This window comes from Mesoplodon bidens (assembly GCF_964165515.1).
Source record: "Mesoplodon bidens genome assembly, chromosome: 2".
NCBI lineage: Eukaryota > Metazoa > Chordata > Mammalia > Artiodactyla > Ziphiidae > Mesoplodon > Mesoplodon bidens.
In genome coordinates this window covers 131,103,690-131,122,004 of record NC_138177.1, presented here as the reverse complement: position 1 = coordinate 131,122,004, position 18,315 = coordinate 131,103,690, and the positions used below count along the sequence as shown (strand labels likewise).

Sequence of the window (18,315 nt, the reverse complement as noted above, 5' to 3'; positions counted from 1 at the left end):
GGCTGGATGCTGGCTAGCCGAAGAATTGACCCAAAAGATGACAAGATGGTTTCAGTCCCATCATCTCATCAGCATTCAGGAACCCCTTAGGGGATGAAGGGGAGAGGATAAAGAAGGATAAAAGATGAAAGCTGAGCCATGGAAAGAAAAATGTTTTTAATTACAGTGAGGAGGATTGTGGGTCCACCTGTAGCTTTTTGCTGAGAACGTCCTTTGTTTTCGCCTGCCTGCAGGGATCATGGCAGGATACACACCCAGAATCTGTCTGGCCTCTTGGAAGTTTCCGCCTTGGTAGCCAGTTCTCTCGCGTTTAACAGATACATTCAGGATTTAATCTTTCTGTGGGCTATCTTCACTCTAATAGATTGTTATGCTTGCCGAGCAACCTGGATTTGGTTGGCATACTAAAAGAGATTGCTTTTCGAAAGGGAAAAACTACCCCACGGTGGAGCGTGAGGTTTCTACTGTGAGTGACTCTCACAGTCCTTGTCCAAAGGGCACAGGGTGGGTCATCTCAGGCAGTGGGGTCACAGGAGGCCAGGCACCCCCTGGGAATCCAGAGACCCTCAAGCTCCACATGCCTCTGTTTTTTCACACATAAAATAGGAATTACAATTTCATCTTACTACTCTATGATGACAGATAAATTAACTCAGATGAAAACCCAGAGGAAAATACTGAATTCTGAAGTTCACTTCCTGCAGGATAGGAATGGTACATTCATTCTGTTCTCCTTCCAGGTTATGAACAAACTGGAACACTGTGGAGTAATCAGAACAGTTTAAGTTAGTTCAGTGGAACTGATACCACAGTAGTCAGGTAATAACAGATAGGCATTGTTTTGGAGGATACATTATTTCAAATTCGGCCCCATCCCTTTTTCATATTGGTGGTAGAATTTAGCAGTTCTAAACTTCTTCAGTTTTTTGATTTTCATAGGCATTATGAAGAATTTTTAATGAAATGTAAACTATTAAAAATCTAATTCTTATAAAGTAATGAGGCTGTGTATTGCTTATGGTATCCTGCCGAGAATTTCACAGCATTTGTTCAAATGGGTTTGAAAAGAAATGGCAAGGGAGGTTGTTGGTCTGTGTATTTACAGAGTGAAGCAGTGTTGCATAAAGGCCAGAGCTTTGTTTCTAAAGCAGAATGCTATTGGCTTTGGATCCCAGTTTTACTACTTACTGGCTTTGTGACCCTGAGCAAGTTATTTAACCTTCAGTGTCCACTTCTAGAAGATGGAGATGTGTACTTTATAGGGTTCTTTGAAGGATTAAACTGATATATGCTTGTGAGGTGCTCAGAATAGTGCCCTACACATAGTTAGCCCTCAACAGATGTTGGCAATTATTTGTTTTAAATAAACAAGATAGGGTGTCGCAGTATGAAACACTGAGGGGTTTCTGACCAAGAGGTGTGAATCCTAGTGGAGAGAGCTTGCTTCTGAGACCGTTTGTTCATTGCCTTGTGTGTCTGGGCTCTGCGTGCAAGTTAGTGCCTCCGCCTATGAAGAATGCAGCTTGAGGCTCACCCTGACCAGGAGGCCAAAGGCAGATACCACCCCCTGCTCCCCCACCCCCGGGCAGGGCCAATCTCCCATCAGCCAGTAACCACCCCCCCCCCTTGGGTTCTGCAAGCCAAGGAACACTTAGTTCCACGGCCAGCGCACTCTGTGCCATGGCTGATCATGTTACAGCTTCTCTTAAGTTAGGTTTGTCTGGGGCACCATAGCTGAGCGAGTGAACACACAGGTTTTACAGGCAAGACAGTTCTGAGTTCTGAAGGAGTGAGTGGGTCCTTTTATTTTGTGGCTCATTGACAGGAGATGACAGTACCTACATTGTAGGGTCCTTGTGCCTAGCATATGGTAAGTACCACTGTATGGCAGCTGTCATGATTTTCTGAAGAACCCTGAAATCTCACTGCAACAGGTTTATACTGCACAGGCTACAGTCGCGATAATTCTGAAGATTTAGTTGCAGTGCTTCTGTCTGAGCAGCTTTGTTTAGCTTAGCTTCAACATGTTTATCTTAGGATGGAATTCCACCTATCCTGTTCTGGTTACTTGTTGCTTCATTAGAAAGCATCCCAAACTTAGTGACATAAACAACTGTTTCTTTATGCCTACGGATTCTGTGGTTCAGGCATTGCAAGGATGGCACCTCTGTTCCATAATGTCTGGGGTTCCATCAGCGAAGGCTGGGGGCTGGAATTATCCAAAGGCTTCTTGACTCATATCCGGAGCAAGGACTGGGATGAAGACTTGCTCACCTAGAGCTGCCAACCAAGCACTTGACTGTGCCCTCTCCATGTGTCTTGGCCTTCTTACAGCATTGTCATTGAGAGCATTCCAAGAGAGACAGGCGGAAGCTGCATGGCCCTTTATGCCCTAGCCTTGGAAGTTACATAGTGTCACTTTCTCTATGCTACTGGTAGAAGCCATCATAAGCCTACCCAGATTCAAGCAGTGGGAGTAGAGGGACCCCCACTTCTAAATGGGGAGCAAATTTTTATAAAATTACTGGAGTTATGGCTCAATCTTGGACATGTTATGGCTTCTGACTTCTGCCTATAGCAAAGCAAGCCATACAATCTGTATTCCAACTACTTAACTCTGAAATTGCCTAATGAAAGCAGCCAGAAATTATGTAAACAAATGACTGTTTCAGTAAAACTTTACTTATGAACACTAAAATTCAAATTTCATATAGTTATTAAATATCACAAAATACCTTTTAAAAATTCATTTAAAAATGTAAGAGCCATTCTTAGCCCATTAAAAAATAGGCAGTGAGCCAAATTAGAATATCACAGTGAGCTAGATCTGACAACCCTCAGAATAGGAGAAAATATTTGCAAACGAAACAACAGACAAAGGATTAATCTCCAAAATATACAAACAGCTCATGCAGCTCAATATCGAAAAACCAAACAACCCAATCAAAAAATAGGTGGAAGACCTAAATAGACATTTCACCAAAGAAGACATACAGATGGCCAAGAGGCACATGAAAAGATGCTCAGCATCACTAATTATTAGAGAAATGCAAATCAAAACTACAATGAGATATCACCTCACACCAGTCAGAATGGCCATCATCAAAAAATCTACAAACAATAAATGCTGGAAAGGATGCAGAGAAAAGGGAACCCTCTTGCACTGTTGGTGAAAATGTAAATTGATACAGCCACTGTGTAGAACAGTATGGACGTTTCTTAAACAACTAAAAATAGAACTACCATATGACCCAGCAATCCCACTACTGGGCATATACCCTGAGAAAACTATAATTCAAAAAGGCACATGTAACCCAATGTTCATTGCAGCACTATTTGCAATAGCCAGGACATGGAAGCAACCTAAATGTCCATCAACAGATGAAGGGATAAAGAAGATGTGGTACATATATACAATGGAATATTACTCAGCCATTAAAAGGGAAAAAATGGGGTCATTTGTAGAGATGTGGATGGACCTAGAGTCTGTCATACAGAGTGAAGTAAGTCAGAAAGAGAAAAGTATCATATGTTAATGCATGTATGTGGAATCTAGAAAAATAGTACAGATGAACCTATTTCCAGGGCAGGAATAGAGATGCAGATGTAGAGAACAGATGTGTGGACGTGGGGGGAAGGGGAGGCTGAGATGAACTGAGAGATTAGGTTTGACATAAATACACTATCATGTGTAAAATAGATAGCTAGTGGGAACCTGCTGTATAGCTAGCTCAGGGAGCTCAGCTCAGTCCTCTGTGATGACCTAGATGGGTGGGATGGGGGGTGGGGAGGTCCAAGAGGGAGGGGATATACACATACATATGGCTGATTCACTTCATTGTACAGCAGAAACTAACACAACATTGTAAAGCAATTATACTCCAATTAAAAAAATATATATCATGATGAGCTAGATCTGACTTTAAGTTAGAATTCTCCAAATGTGTAGAAGAAACACTGGGGTATTTCTCAGGTGTTTGTGTGTTTGGATATGTGTGAGGGCAAGAAATGTTTGCAATTTCCCTTTTCATTTTAGAAGTGAATTTGTGAAGATGTTATTTGGAATTTCAGTCCTTTCAAGCACATCTTTATCCTGTTATAGAACATTTGTTCCCAAGGGCAATGAAGAATGACACTTGTAGGTGGGAAGTTTGAAGCAAATTTGAAAATCGACTTGAAAATAACAAACGAAGATATTCTGATTTGGCTCCATGTTCTCAGCCTCTAAGCTGTTGGATTGTGCGAGATGCATGACCCAAAGGAGATGATTAGTTCTCCTCTAGTGTGCTGATAATGAATAGCTCTACAAAACCAATTAGCAATAATTCTATCAGTCATTGCATTGGGGTAACATTTCGTTTAAGGGGAAGAATAACAACACTGTTTTCCTTAGAGATCTCTAATTAAGCTGTGATATCTGGTGGGAACAATGGAGAAAAAAGCAGTAGGCTTAGCAATTTGCTTTTGCTATCCCCATATGAAAGTGTATTATGATGAAGTGTTCTGTTCACAGCAGTTAAGAAAGACATTTGTCCGTGTTAAAGGTGTAACAGACCAAACACAGATCTATTTCTAACAATATATTTTGTTTTGTATGGATGTCTGCATTGCACAACTTCAGGGATTTGCCGTTCACATGGAAGGCTGTGAATGGCGCCCCCTGGAGTTGTGTAGCAGAAGATACTGAATATCATTTCCCTTCCTGCAAGTGTTTTTTTTCCTCCTGAAAAATCTGTGGGAATCGAGAACCATGAATAGTGGCATTTTTTCTTCCAATCACTATTGTTGCTCTGTAACTCCTAATACCCACTGTCATGCCGACCATAATACCAACAGACTTTGTTTTCTCCAGCAAGGCATTTTATGAATCAGTATTATTCTATCTGAATTTGAGCACACGGGTAGTTCTTAATGTATTATAATCTATTGTAAGATAGAAGTTATTATTTTACTGCTGTTGAGGTATCCTTCTGTGCCTTCTGGGCATTTTTCAATTTTTATTTCAGTTTACACAATGAAATAAGACTTGGGTGTGTGTTTATCTTACCTGAAGTTTACTACAGGCAGCTTGTGACACAAATTGATGAGCTTATAGGAAAAAGTACAGTGGGTTATTGTCCTGGTCTTTCCATTTATTTTGCTTACTCTCATCCTACAGCTAGCCAAAAAAATCCGAGAGAAGTTCAACCGTTACTTGGATGTGGTCAACCGGAACAAGCAAGTTGTAGAAGCATCCTACACGGCTCACCTGACCTCTCCCCTAACTGCAATTCAAGACTGCTGTACTATCCCACCTTCTATGATGGAGTAAGACTTGGAATTTTTGTTGTTGTTTAAACCAGGAATTCAATGGCTTTCCATTCATATTTAAAATACCTGTTTGTTTATTGCAAAATGTATTCCTGTCTTAAATTAGCCCTTTACCTTAACAAAGACAAGTAATTCTTAAAGAAGTGTGACTATATCCAGGAAACTCATGGACCTTCCCTGCTTGCCTTTTCGTCAGGCTGCAATTCCAGGTTCAGAAGTATCAAGCATTGTTTGAGTACAGAGTTGACTAAGTCTAGAAAATTGCAAACATTTTTTTCATGTGTTAACTAATGAGTCATGAATAAGACAGTTTCACTGATTCTGCTAATTTGCCTAATTTAAGGGAATGCTTTTTATCTTTGATACAAGAGTAGAAAAAAATTCCCACTTCATACTTTATAGTGTGTTTAAAACTACCAAGGTAGATGTGGCTTTAGATAATATTGAAACAGAATGGTTGAGGATATTTTTATTTATTGGCATAGTGATATTTATATCTGGAGGGGTGTAGGGTCATGTGATGCTGGAAACTGCTTGGAGGGGAAAGAACACTTACCTAGAGGTACAAAGAACTTAATTTTGATTTAGTCTCTAATTATCTGTGTGACCATAATCTAGTTACTTAATGTTTATTTGTATGCACAGTTTTCTATCAGTGGATAATAATCTCTATTATACCAATTTAGAATTGGCTAGTTACAATAGAATGACTAAAATAAGTTAACATACTTTAAAAATTATGAGTGTAAATGTTAGCATATTTAGTATGTATCACTCTTCTTTTTGCACAATAAGTGCTCTTGAAGCTATGCAAAGGACGGAGACAACATAGTTTTTTGGTAGTTAAGTGATGCTTTGCTTTCACAAAGAAGTTTTTACTTATTACAGCTTCTTGGTGGGCTATGTAGCAAACAGAGCATCCTCAAGTCATTTTATTTCTCCATCTGCGTGATGTTAAGATGCGTCTTTCTCTCTGGCTTAGCCTGTCTGCACCCTAGAGAAGCTCATATTAGTTGTTTACTAAACTAAGTGGAAAGTATATACAGTTTGGAATGAGACTGTCCGGATATGAATCTTAGCTCCAGGACTTCATACTCAGGTGGTCTCAGATATTTGATGTCTTTGACCCAGCCTGTCTTCATCCCTAGAATGAGATCAATGATGGATACTTCACAGGATGTTGTGAGCATTCAGTAAAATCAATTAGGAAAGTATTTTGCAAATCGTAATGTTCTGAACAAATATCAGCCATAATACACCTACTTTCCTATCATAGTGAACATTTCATTTTTCGTTACTGATGTCATTTTTATAGTTGGGGCATCAGTAACTTAATGTTTTTGACAGTTTGTCTCTAACCTAAAAATAAAATAAGCGTCCAGTAGGGCTTTGAACCAAAGAAAAAATCATTTCCTGGCTGAGAGAAAAGATAGTATAGTGAGGGAGAAGTCCTTAGAGCTAGAATTACGCTTAAAACACTGGTTTTCAACCAGGGTGATTTCCACTCCCCTTCATCCCCAGGGATATTTGGCAATGTCTGGAAACATTTTCAGTTGTCACAGTTGGAAGGTGGGGACAGTTGCTACTGACATGTAGTGAGGAGAGGCCAGGGATGCTGCAAACAGCCTATAATGCACAGGACAGCACTGCAAAACAAAGAATTATCTGGCTCAAAGTGTGAGTAGTGGGGAAGTTGCCTCAGAAGATGGGAGATCTTCATGAAATTCCTAGGTGGAACTACTCTAGATGAAACAAAAAGCTTGAATTGACTGGCGTCTACTTGTAAATCTACCCAGTATGTCACCTCCCCATTATTTTCCCCCCTCGTGAATTTCTATTAATGTTTCAAGAAGTAATTCAATAATTTGCCTCGTTCCATAGCTTCCTGTTACCTCCTTTTTCCCCCCTCTCATTGTTTACCTTTGCCCTGGAGGAATTCACTGCTCCCTCATTTTTGTTCCCATAGTTAAGTTTCCTCCATCTCTGTTACAGTGTAGAACTGAATGTATCACATGTAGTTGTTGGTAGGTCTGCCTCCCCTGCTGTTCTGGGCAGGGATTACACCTCATCCATTTTCATCCCAGTACCTCGCAATTGTGTTTGATTACTATTTGTTGAGATCTGGAATGGTTTGAATGTGGGGATGAGTAAGGGGATGGAATTTCTACTTGAGAGTAATTTCTACTCTCAAGAAATTTAAAAATTATTGGGTGGGGGCCAAATACTGAACATAATAGTTAGGGCAAAATGTGACACAGCAGAGAGGTGCCGTGGTTTCTCTAAGCAGAGTACTATACCAGGTGGGTGGCATCACCAAAGATTCTGTGAGCTTCAGAGTGTGCATCTAGACCTAGAGATTACCATACTAAGTGAAGTCAGTCAGACAGAAAAAGACAAATATTATATGATATCGCTATAATCTAAAATGTAGTACAAGTGAATTTATTTACAAAACAGAAACAGAGTCACAGACATAGAAAACAAAGCTATGGTTACCCAAGGGAAGTGGGGGGTTAGATAAATTAGGAGTATGGGATTAACAGATACTACCATATATAAAATAAACAACAAGGATTTACTGTATAGCACAGGGAACTATATGCAATATCTTGTAATAACCTATAATGGAAAAGAATCAGAAAAAAAGATATATATCTGAAGCACTTTGCTGTACACCTGAAACTAACACAATATTGTGAATCAGCTATACTTCAATTTTTTTTAAGTGTGCATCTTATTTGATATGGTCATTTGGAAGAATATCACAAGGAAATAATGACATGTTTATAAAGATAAATTTGTAAACAGAATCATTGTAGTGCCATTTAGAATAGAGAATATTGTAAATATTCCTAAATTTCTAATAATAGGAGATTAGTTAAGGAAATTATGTCACATTCATAAAAGTGATAACATAAGACGCAGCCATGCTGTAGAAGAGAATTTGCTGACTTGTGAAAATGGCCATACATGCATACACACTCAAGTTTGGGAAGACTTACATCAAAATGTTTTGGAGTGGGGCTTCTCTGGTGGCGCAGTGGTTGAGAGTCCGCCTGCCGATGCAGGGGATGCAGGTTCGTGCCCCGGTCTGGGAAGATCCCACATGCCGCCCAGCAGTTAGGCCCATGAGCCATGGCCACTGAGCCTGCGTGTCCGGAGCCTGTGCTCCACAACGGGAGAGGCCACAACAGTGAGAGGCCTGTGTACCGCGAAAAAAAAAATGTTTTTCAGTAAAGACAGTGGTTTTCATTTTGAATATGCTAGGATAAGGCTTGAGGTCTGAGATGCAGTCCATCCAGCCATTTGGCAAAAACTAGTGGTCTACCTTTAAGTGAATATAATAAACCGTAAAATGTAGTTTCTGCCCTCCAGGAATTTCTCATTTAGTTCAGTTTAACATCTAAGAGACTTGAATTATACTTCTAGCAGGACCCATGCTGAGTAAGCAGATTAGTATGAGAGGCTTTTCCTGCTTTAGAGGCTGGACTTCTGTGTTGAATGTAGAATGGAAACTGTGGAACTGCAATGCAATCTTCTCTCCTTACTAGGAGTAGTTGACAGAGCGAAGAACTGCCATTTGGGGTGAATCTGGTAAAACCAGAAGAGTTCTGATGATAAAGCTGAGTATTCAGAAGATGTACAGATGACAAAAAACAGGTTCCCTCTTAAAGAGAGATCTGATCACAGCCATCTGCAGCTGAAAGTGGCAAGTGACAACTACCCTTCTGTTAGACTGAGTCTTCTTGGCTAAACAAGAAACTCGCTTGCCAGAGAATGTGTGCAGGAATGTTTGGAGTGAGCACTGAGCTGACACTTCTCTAGTCATTGGCTAAGCACAAATACTTTATAAAATTGAGGCTCTTTCACCTTTTTAATGAAGATTCAAAGATGCGAAGAGTTAATAGTAAGTTTTTGCTGTGAACCAGGGTAGGAATCCTTAGCTGCCCTTTTTCCAGTTTCTCATAAAATGCTTTAATCTTCATTTTTTAACCATTGTGGTATCCTACTGTGGACATTTTCAGTCCCTCTTTCTTATATTTCAGTCCCTCCGAAAAAGTCTCCATTTTGAATCTCAGGGAGTCCGTGTTGGAGTTAAATGCAGAAGGGAAGAACTCCCAGTCTTGAGAAGCAACGTAAGGACATGACTAAAAACAGGTTATCCTCTGTGTCAAGGGATACTGTTTTTTTTCTTATGGAAGCAACATAAAGTTTCTTTTTAAAATAAATATACCTAAATTTTAAAAATGCACTAATTAAAATGAAAATATTAAGGGAACGTGACCAAAGTTTTGAAGATGATCGATACGGTAATGATTGAAGTTAAGGAAAAATGGGCTCAAGATTGTTGAGAGAAGTCCTTCCGAACTGTAAGACTTTACTGTCCTATAAAGCAAACAACGTTTTTCTTTTTTTGGGGTGAGGGGGATGCGGATGGACTGCGCTGTGCAACTTGTGGGATCTTAGCTCCCCGATGAGGGATTGAACTCAGCAATGAAAGTGCAGAGCCCTAACCACTGGACCTCTGGGAAATTCCCTATAAAACAAACTCTTTATGCCCATGAACTGGCCACATGCATATGCACTAATAATGCCATTATAGTAAATATAAGCAAGTGGACTTGAGATAAGGGATCACCAGTCTTATATCTGGATCTTGTCCATTCTTAAACATGTGGGCCCTGTAAACATTTTTAAAAATGCAACAGTGGCCCAATAGCACTCGAGCTATTTATTACTAACATTGTATCTGTAGCCCATTGACCTTGCTTCTCCAACTGTATTAAGGACAAGTTAGCACTAGGCCAAAATTTTTATGACTGATTTTAACCAATGGCTAATTTTTATATTTTAGGCCTAGAATTTTATTTTTACTGATTTATAATCCATATTTGATTTTTGTCACTAAAGCTTGATAATGCATATTTTTAAAAAATAAAATGCCCAGTTCTGAAGAGAGAGGGACTTTAAAGCACTCTATTATAAAATATTCTGCAGAATACACCCTGAAGGTTATACTATGATGACAACAGAGAGAACCTGCAAAGCAGCAGAAAATTGATTTTTTTCAGATGATTTTGATACTTTGCTTCTCAGACCAGTCAACTCTTCTTACTCGGGAGCCCTGGAAGTTAATTATTTTGTACAGGGTCCTGCATAGTGATTAGGTATTCCATCAATATTTGTTGAAGGAATGATGTGAAGAATTAATATTATCTAACGTGGGAAAAAATAGGCTGTGGTTTAATCTAAGACAAACTCATTTTCAATGGTATTACTTTAAATAGCATAATTTTGAGAATGAGTTTATTCACTCGTGTAATTTAATTTACAGCTCACTTTGTGTTGTAATGGGTTAGGTGGTGAGGGTCCACAAGATCCTGGGCTCCCTCTCAAGGATTGCAGAGACACAGAAACACCTAATAATGCCCGTGGTCTATATCTGGCCTACAAGTGTGTTTATCTTGACTCCCCGAGATGTTTTAAAGGTTTTAAATTTGTAAGTTTTAAAATCTGTTGCCTACCTTTAAAACTTAGAGGAATTACACATCTTAAAACTCCAAACTTCTGGGATTTCCCTGGTGGTGCAGTGGTTAAGAATCCATCTGCCAATTCAGGGGACATGGATTCGAGCCCCAGTCCAGGAGGATCTCACACGCTGTGGAGCAGCTAAGCCCATGCGCCACAACTACTGAGCCTGTGCTCTAGAGCCAGCGAGCCACAACTACTGAGCCCACATGCCACAACTACTGAAGCTCGCATGCCTAGAGCCCGTGCTCCGCAACAGGAGAAACCACTGCAATGAGAAGCCCGTGCACCACAATGAAGAGTAACCCCCGCTCGACACAACTAGAGAAAGCCTACGTGCAGCAACGAAGACCCAACGCAGCCAAAAATTAAAGAAAAAAAAAGAAATCCAAATTTCTGTCCTCTCTAAAATCAGATCTGACAATGATGGGTCCACATTCCCACTGGGCAGTAGTCAGCTTCTGTGACAAACATCCCCCTTTGAAGACAGCCTGCATTCTCCCCTTCACCACAGTCCCCACTAGCTCCTATCGCATTACACCCAGCCTATTCCCCTGACTTTCATTACCTGCTTGGCCCACATTAGCATGTGATATAATGTTAATAAATTTTTTAAATGTCTTATCCATGTGCATTCCCTGATATGCCATCTTAAACATACATGCTCATTCTGTCAGGTTTAAATATAGCTCCTTTATGCATAATACTGAGAATCTCTATCCCCGAAACCTGGCTTGCCACAGAGATTGGGTTATCCTGTGCACGTCTGAAGCTATTATTTTATCAGCAGGCCCTGCTAACCCTTGACTTTTTCATAAATCAGTCAATAATTTTGTCTTCCACATCTCTTAATCCATTTCTGTCCTCCCTTCCCCAATTTCTTTTGTAGGTGCTCCTGCCTGGTAACATTCTTATTTTTTATTTTTGATATCTTTATTTAAGGAAACAGGAACAATGGAGAGGTTAAACCAGGGAGGAAGTACTGGGAAAATGAACTGAGATTTTTATTCTTTTTTGTGTCTCCAAGTAGGATTCAGTGCTGTTATCCTCACTTAATTAATGCTTGTTAATTGGATAATCATGGCGGGAACTGGCATTGAGGCATCTAGGCCAGGTTTGAGATGAGCAAAGTAATATTCTGATGGAACTACAGTAAGTAAGCAACTTGTTTTCAAGGCTCTCCGAAGCCAGCCACCCAAAGCTAGGAGACTTCAGCCTTATAGAGAATTCTGTCATACCCATCAGGGGAGACTTAAAAAGCTTCATTGATTCCCCAAAGTGAAGAAACTCTGGACACCATTGTTAAATTGGATTCTTGCTATTTTACAAGGAGCTCTTAAGAGTTGGTACATCCACTGAGATTGATACCATCACCAGGGAAGGCATATAGGACTCATCTCACTTTCTGAGAACCCAAATTCAATGCATCCCCCAGCTGGCACCCACTAGAACAATATGATATCAGGAATCAGGTCTTGTCCTTCAACCTGTTGAGGGTACTGTGCTGCAGACAAAGCAACTAGCATAGGTTCTGATGCAAGAACACAGCCTCCTGATTACAATTCTCATGAATAAGCCCATATTATAACTCTATTAGTCAGGGTTCTCCAGAGAAACAGAATCAATAAGATGTGTGTGAGAGAGAGATTTATTTTTAAAGAATTTGCTCACGTGATTGTGGAGATCAAGTCCCAGATCTGCAGGGTAGCCCAGCAGGGGCTGGAGACCCAGGAAGAGTTACAGTTCCAGTCTGCTGGAAGAATTCCTTCTGCTTGGGGAAGTCAGTCTTTGTTCTATTAGGGCCTTAAACTAACTAGGTAAGGCCCACCCACAAGTCCCCTGATTTAAATGTTGATCTCATTCCAATAATCCCTTTGCAGAAACATCTAGAATAGTCTCTGACCAAATATCTGGACACTCTGGCCCAGCCAAATTGACATATAAAATTAACCATCACACCCTCTTAGAGAAAGGATAGAAAATTTGTCTACAAAACCTACCTTTGAAGTTGAATTTTTATTAACCCTCAGGCTTAGATTAGAGGATTCCAGACTCTCATTCCTGGAACTTTCTAGTGTTCTCCTAGACTGCTTCTCTTTAAAAAATAAAAATAAAAAAATAAAAATTTAATGCCCATGTTAATGAGCTGCCTGCAAAGGAGTGTGAAGGCATTTGAGTAAGTCTTTATCCATGTAAATTGGTTGTATATTTTGTGGTATGATTTAGATGTTGTGCAAATTTCTGTGTTCACATTTTAAGTTCTTCAAGTATTATTGACATCATAGGGACCAGAAATAAGTTACTTAGAGAGTTGTTTTTAATTTTGATGATTCACATGCTGACATATAATGTTCCGATTCCTGTACTAGGCTCCTTAGGATTCTTTAGGGACTAAAGAGCATCAGGTCAGGGTTTGTGATTGCCTTTTTTTTTTTTTTAAACTGAACTCAAACATGAGCTTTCTTTCATTTTTAAAAGGAGGCGAGCCTCTTTTTAAATATCTTATTTTAAAATCAGTTCAGTCTCTATCATGGTAGAAAAGAAACATCTTAAGCAGTAAAGACAGCTTTCCTGTTCAGTTTAAATTCAGTTGTGATACAGATTATATCATAGGAATATAGTACTAAGACCAGATGGGCCTCTGCTCTGCCGGTTTGCTGTGTGATCTTGGAAAGTTCACTTAACCTTTTTAGTCCATAGCTTCCTTAACTGTAAACTGAGCAGTTTGAACTATACTCCAGAGAGCCAACTCAAGATTCATTATGGGCAACTCTTCCTGCTGCCCAAATTTGTAAATTCTAGCTTTGTTAGGGAATTTTTCTTCATCTTTTTGAGAGCTACCTAGAAAAAAAAAAAAGATGATATTATGCAGCAAGACCTACAGAGGTTAAGTTACTCATTTATTCATTAACTTAAAAAAGTAAACATTTGTGGAATGGTTTATGGAAGAAGCATTTCAGCTGAGTCTTGAAGCAGGAAAAGGATTTGAACGTATAGGGATATGGAGAGAGAGCTCTCCAGGAGAGAAAGGTCAATTTAAAGAAACCCCATGGAAGGAAATGGCCAGGAACACTGAAGAGGACATTGTGTCTGGGGGAAGTGATGGAAGAGGCAGCTGAGAAATTGGATTAATATCAGATTGTAGAGAACCTCAAATTCTAGACTGAATAACTCAGGAGACCTTAAGCTCTGTAAATGAAATGAAGGACAATTCTCTTGCTTCCATGTGTCTTTGATGCTTGGTAGACACTCAGTAAATACTGGTTGTTTGAATGAGAGAATTTAAAATTTTCGAGAAAGGGAATGAAATGATGATCCCCTTTAAGGGGATTTTACTTGTCCACCATGTAACTACTAGAAGACCTAGTTTGATTTCATTTATGTAGGCAGGGAACAAGAAGGGGGACTGAACTTGGCTGTTGGCACCCACTGTTGGGTATTAGAAGAAGGAGGAATTGAAGGTGACTGAGGTTGATTCTGGAGAGCTGTGAGAGTGGTTGATATCAGGTTCTAAGTCATATTTCTATCCTATGTGCCCTTTCATCTTCCTGTTACACTTGAGTTCAGGGAACCTGTCAACTTTGTTTTCAGTATACCTTGCTTGAACAGGTCCTTAATATATATTTGCTGAAGGAGTTCATGCATGGTAGCAAACCTGATTTGGTCTTTAGTTTGAATACAGGTAGTGATGATAATTTCAGAATTATTGAGCTACTTTACCTCTAGGCAGAAATTCAAGTACTGTTATGCCCATTCATGATGGTCGTCGTTTTCATCTGAGTATTATTCCATTGTGATTAGCTCTGATAGGAAACTTAAGTTAATGTTGACTTAGTTATCTCAGTTATTAGCTAGATTCAATCAGTAATAATAATAGATATGAATAATTATTATAACAATACTAATTATTATGCAGGGTGAATTTAAAAGCACAAGATTTCCAAATATCTATGTATATATCACTTTCAACTCAACTTGTCTGTATCATGTTCAAGATAGTTAAGTGCAAGACATTGTGCTAGACACTGTCTGACAGCCAAAGGTGAATAAAGCAGTTTGTACCTTTAGGAGCTCAGAGGATGCAGAGTAAACTAAGCAGACTGTATCAAGTGTCATGAAAAACCCAAAGACTCTTTTAGAAGAAAAAGTGATTATGAACAGAGGTCTCTGAGCACTCAGGCTTGGTAGAAGAGTGGTAGTTGAGGTCTTGAAGAGTAGAACTCCTGCAGACATATCTAGGGGAAAGGATGCTTCAGACCAGAAAACAGCAAGCATCATAAAGCATTGAGTGTGGTGAGGGGTAAGATATAGCTGGAATGGCAGATAAGAGATGTATGGGGTGGGCTCAGAATCCTTGGTTGACTGGACAAATTTCCCTCTGTAAACAGTAGGTTTTAAAGCAAAGAAGGACTATAGTAAGGTCTGAGATTTTGGTAAATTAATTCGTTGGCAAGTGAAGGATAAACTGTGGTGAAGAGACAAGTTGTTTGTCAAGCTGGGCCCCCCTAATAATCTAGGAGAAAAGTAAGGACACCTCAAGGAAGGATTGTAGCAAAACAAAAGATGTCCTGGGTGGTGATGGGTTACCTAGAATATTACCCATAGACAGGGAATATAGAATATATAGATTCTGCCAACTATATTTTATTGGAGATCTGGGTGGGGAGGAAGATTTTAAAAGATGATTCTAAATTTTAAATTGAACATCTCAGAGGAGGGGAATTATTAACTAACAATGAAAATAAGAGCAAAAGATATTTAAGAGGAAGGTGAATTCAATATGAACATGCTGATTTTGAATTTAAGTCACATGTGGATCACTCTTAGGAGGTGTTTGCCAAGCAGTTGAGTTTTTTTTTTAAATTTATTTATTTTGGGGTGTGTTGGGTCTTTGTTGCTGTGCTCAGGCTTTCTCTAATTGCAGCGAGCAGGGGCTACTCTTCGTTGCGGTGCGCGGGCTTCTCATTGCGGTGGCTTCTCATGTTGCAGAGCATGGGCTCTAGGCGCATTGGCTTCAGTAGTTGTGGCTCGCGGGCTGTAGAGTGCAGGCTCAGTAGTTGTGACGCACGGGCTTAGTTGCTCTGCGGCATGTGGGATCTTCCCGGACCAGGGATCGAACCCATGTCCCCTGCATTGGCAGGTGGATTCTTAACCACTGCCCCACCAGGGAAGCCCAGCAGTTGAGTTTTCAGCCTGTAGCATCACTTTACTTTCATCCCACAGATGTTTTCACCCCCCACAACTATGTTAGATGCATGGCAGTTCAGGAGAGAGGGCATAGTGGAAAGGTATAGTTTTAATGCTGTGCTGATGCACACTTGAGTTTTGTATAAAATGATGTTTCTAGGCATAACAGCTGACCCACATGTGGGCAAATCCTATTTTTTCCAGCCCTATTTCAAGGTGGTGCACGTGAAAAAAATGATAAAAATTGTTTAACCCTATATACATTTTATTTCTTATTATTACTGTTCTTATGAGAAACAAAGCACTGTGACTTAGCCAGGTGCTTTTGCACTAATGACTCTTGTTCTCTTTTTCTTTGGGTAACACAAGGTCAAATAAAGTGACAAGCGTGGCTCTTGACCACTGAGTTTAATTTTATCACAGGTCCTGTTCCTTCCACAGGAAGATGTGTTTTGTGTTTTTGCCCTCACGGTACTGAAAGGTGAATCTCAGTCTTTCAAGTGTTCTCCCTGCCTTATCTCACAATTTCATCTCCAGTCCACTTAAAAATTATTATTACCTGCAGGCCGGCGAAATGTTACAGATACAGTCTTTATGGATATTGGTAGCAGAAGGACTTGCGTTGAGCTCAAAATTCAGCAAAGGTTTTGTAGAACACCTTACATTTCAGAAGGCCTACTCAGTTACAATATCTAACTTATGTAAAAGAGTTACATATGTTTATGCTTCAGTAAAATACTTTCTTCCGTAAACATTATTTTACTTATATTACCTTCTTCCTATGATCCTCTCAGTCCAGTTGGGTACAATCCCCCTCCTCCTGCATTTTGCACATGAGGAAGTAGGCTCAGAGGGATTGTGTCAGGACTCAGGGGAGCTGGGTGTGGAACCCAGGTTTGCTGATTCCAAATCATTTTTTCTTTTAATGGTAAAATAGTTTGACCAGTGGTAAAATCGGAATGGCTTATCTGCCAATTGAAATGCTGAACTATGTATTCCTTCTTAGAATTTCACTTGAGGCTATTGTATGACCCTCTGAAGTTTCTAAATTGGCTGAATATAAAGCTCCCACAGTCTGGTTAGTTTGGCTCTCAGTCTTAAAACCATGTTACTGCAGTAGTCTGTGTCATTTCCGTGTGTGTGTGTGTGTGGTATTTATAAAGATATAAATATATCTTTAGGTGTATTGATGAGCACCCTCATAGCAGAAAACATATGCATTTGGGTCTGCTGACAATCCTGCTTTCTAGATTTTTCTTGTGTGACCTGCACTGAAGGAAGGACAGGAGACCTGCCACACTGCTTAGAATACTGATTTTCACCAGTGGCCTTTTATGGATTTTAGGGAGCAGTGGTCTTGCGGTTTTCCTTCTTGCTTGCTCCCTATCTAGCTAGCTAGTCTCTAAAAGAAACTACCAAGTAGTCTTTGCCAACTTTAAGAAATAGACCCTATTATAGCAGAGGACTTCCCTTGAGGTTTTCATGTGTTTTATTGTGCAAAAATATCAAAGTGTTCCAAAAGAAGGCCAAGATTTAAAAATCCCATGTCTGTTAATCTTTCTTGGAGACTCGATTGGTCTGGTAAGATGATGGACCCAACTATCTTCAGACTCGTAGCTTTATTAACTTTTGAATATTGGGTCAGTAATTCCTTTTGAGGACACATTAACCATAAGTATTCCACATCTTACGTTTCATGTTCCTTCTACAGAACAGGGAGATTTGGATAGGCCTTGTCTCTCTCCTTCACGAATGTGCCTGAGAGATTGAATGAACCAGTTCATCTCCAAGGTCATCTGCTAACTGAGGTTCTTAGTGCTTCTCTTTGGTGTCTGTGTCATACCACTCACAGTTGTCTGCTATTTACTAAGTACCCAGTGTATGTGCAGGAAGAAAACACACGAATTTACAAGCTCTGGTCTCCAGTCCTGGCAAGCCTCAAGCCTCTTCGGTTTTCTGCATTTTGTCATTCAGCATTTGCTAAAATTTTACTCTTCACAGGCAGACTCTGGGCTAGGCTCTAGGGATAAACATGGGAAAGGATCTCTCTCTTTACATCTTCCTAGCAAGGGAGAAAGTATATAAATAAATAACTGTAAAGTGTGTGAAGTCCTTGTTAGAGGTCAAGTGGTAAGATGGACAGGGGGCTACAGAATGACACAAAAGGAGCCTGTGGATCCCACCCGGCCTCTGTCCACCTGCCTGTTTTCTCTTATTTTTTCAGATACCTTTCTTTCTTTCTTCTTCACGCATCGCTGTCCCAACCTGGTGACGAGGAAGTTAAAGGAT

The 18,315-nt window shown here is 39.8% G+C and overlaps 1 protein-coding gene across 1 annotated transcript in view; it reads left to right on the top strand.

Annotated features, from left to right (window-relative positions):
* Window positions 1-18,315, top strand: part of CACHD1 (cache domain containing 1) — a 231,837-nt gene that overhangs the window by 123,227 nt on the left and 90,295 nt on the right. The window contains exon 3 of the mRNA XM_081225215.1: window positions 5,159-5,307. Coding sequence (XP_081081341.1) covers window positions 5,159-5,307 — 149 coding nt within the window. The remainder of the gene's footprint in view (window positions 1-5,158; window positions 5,308-18,315) is intronic.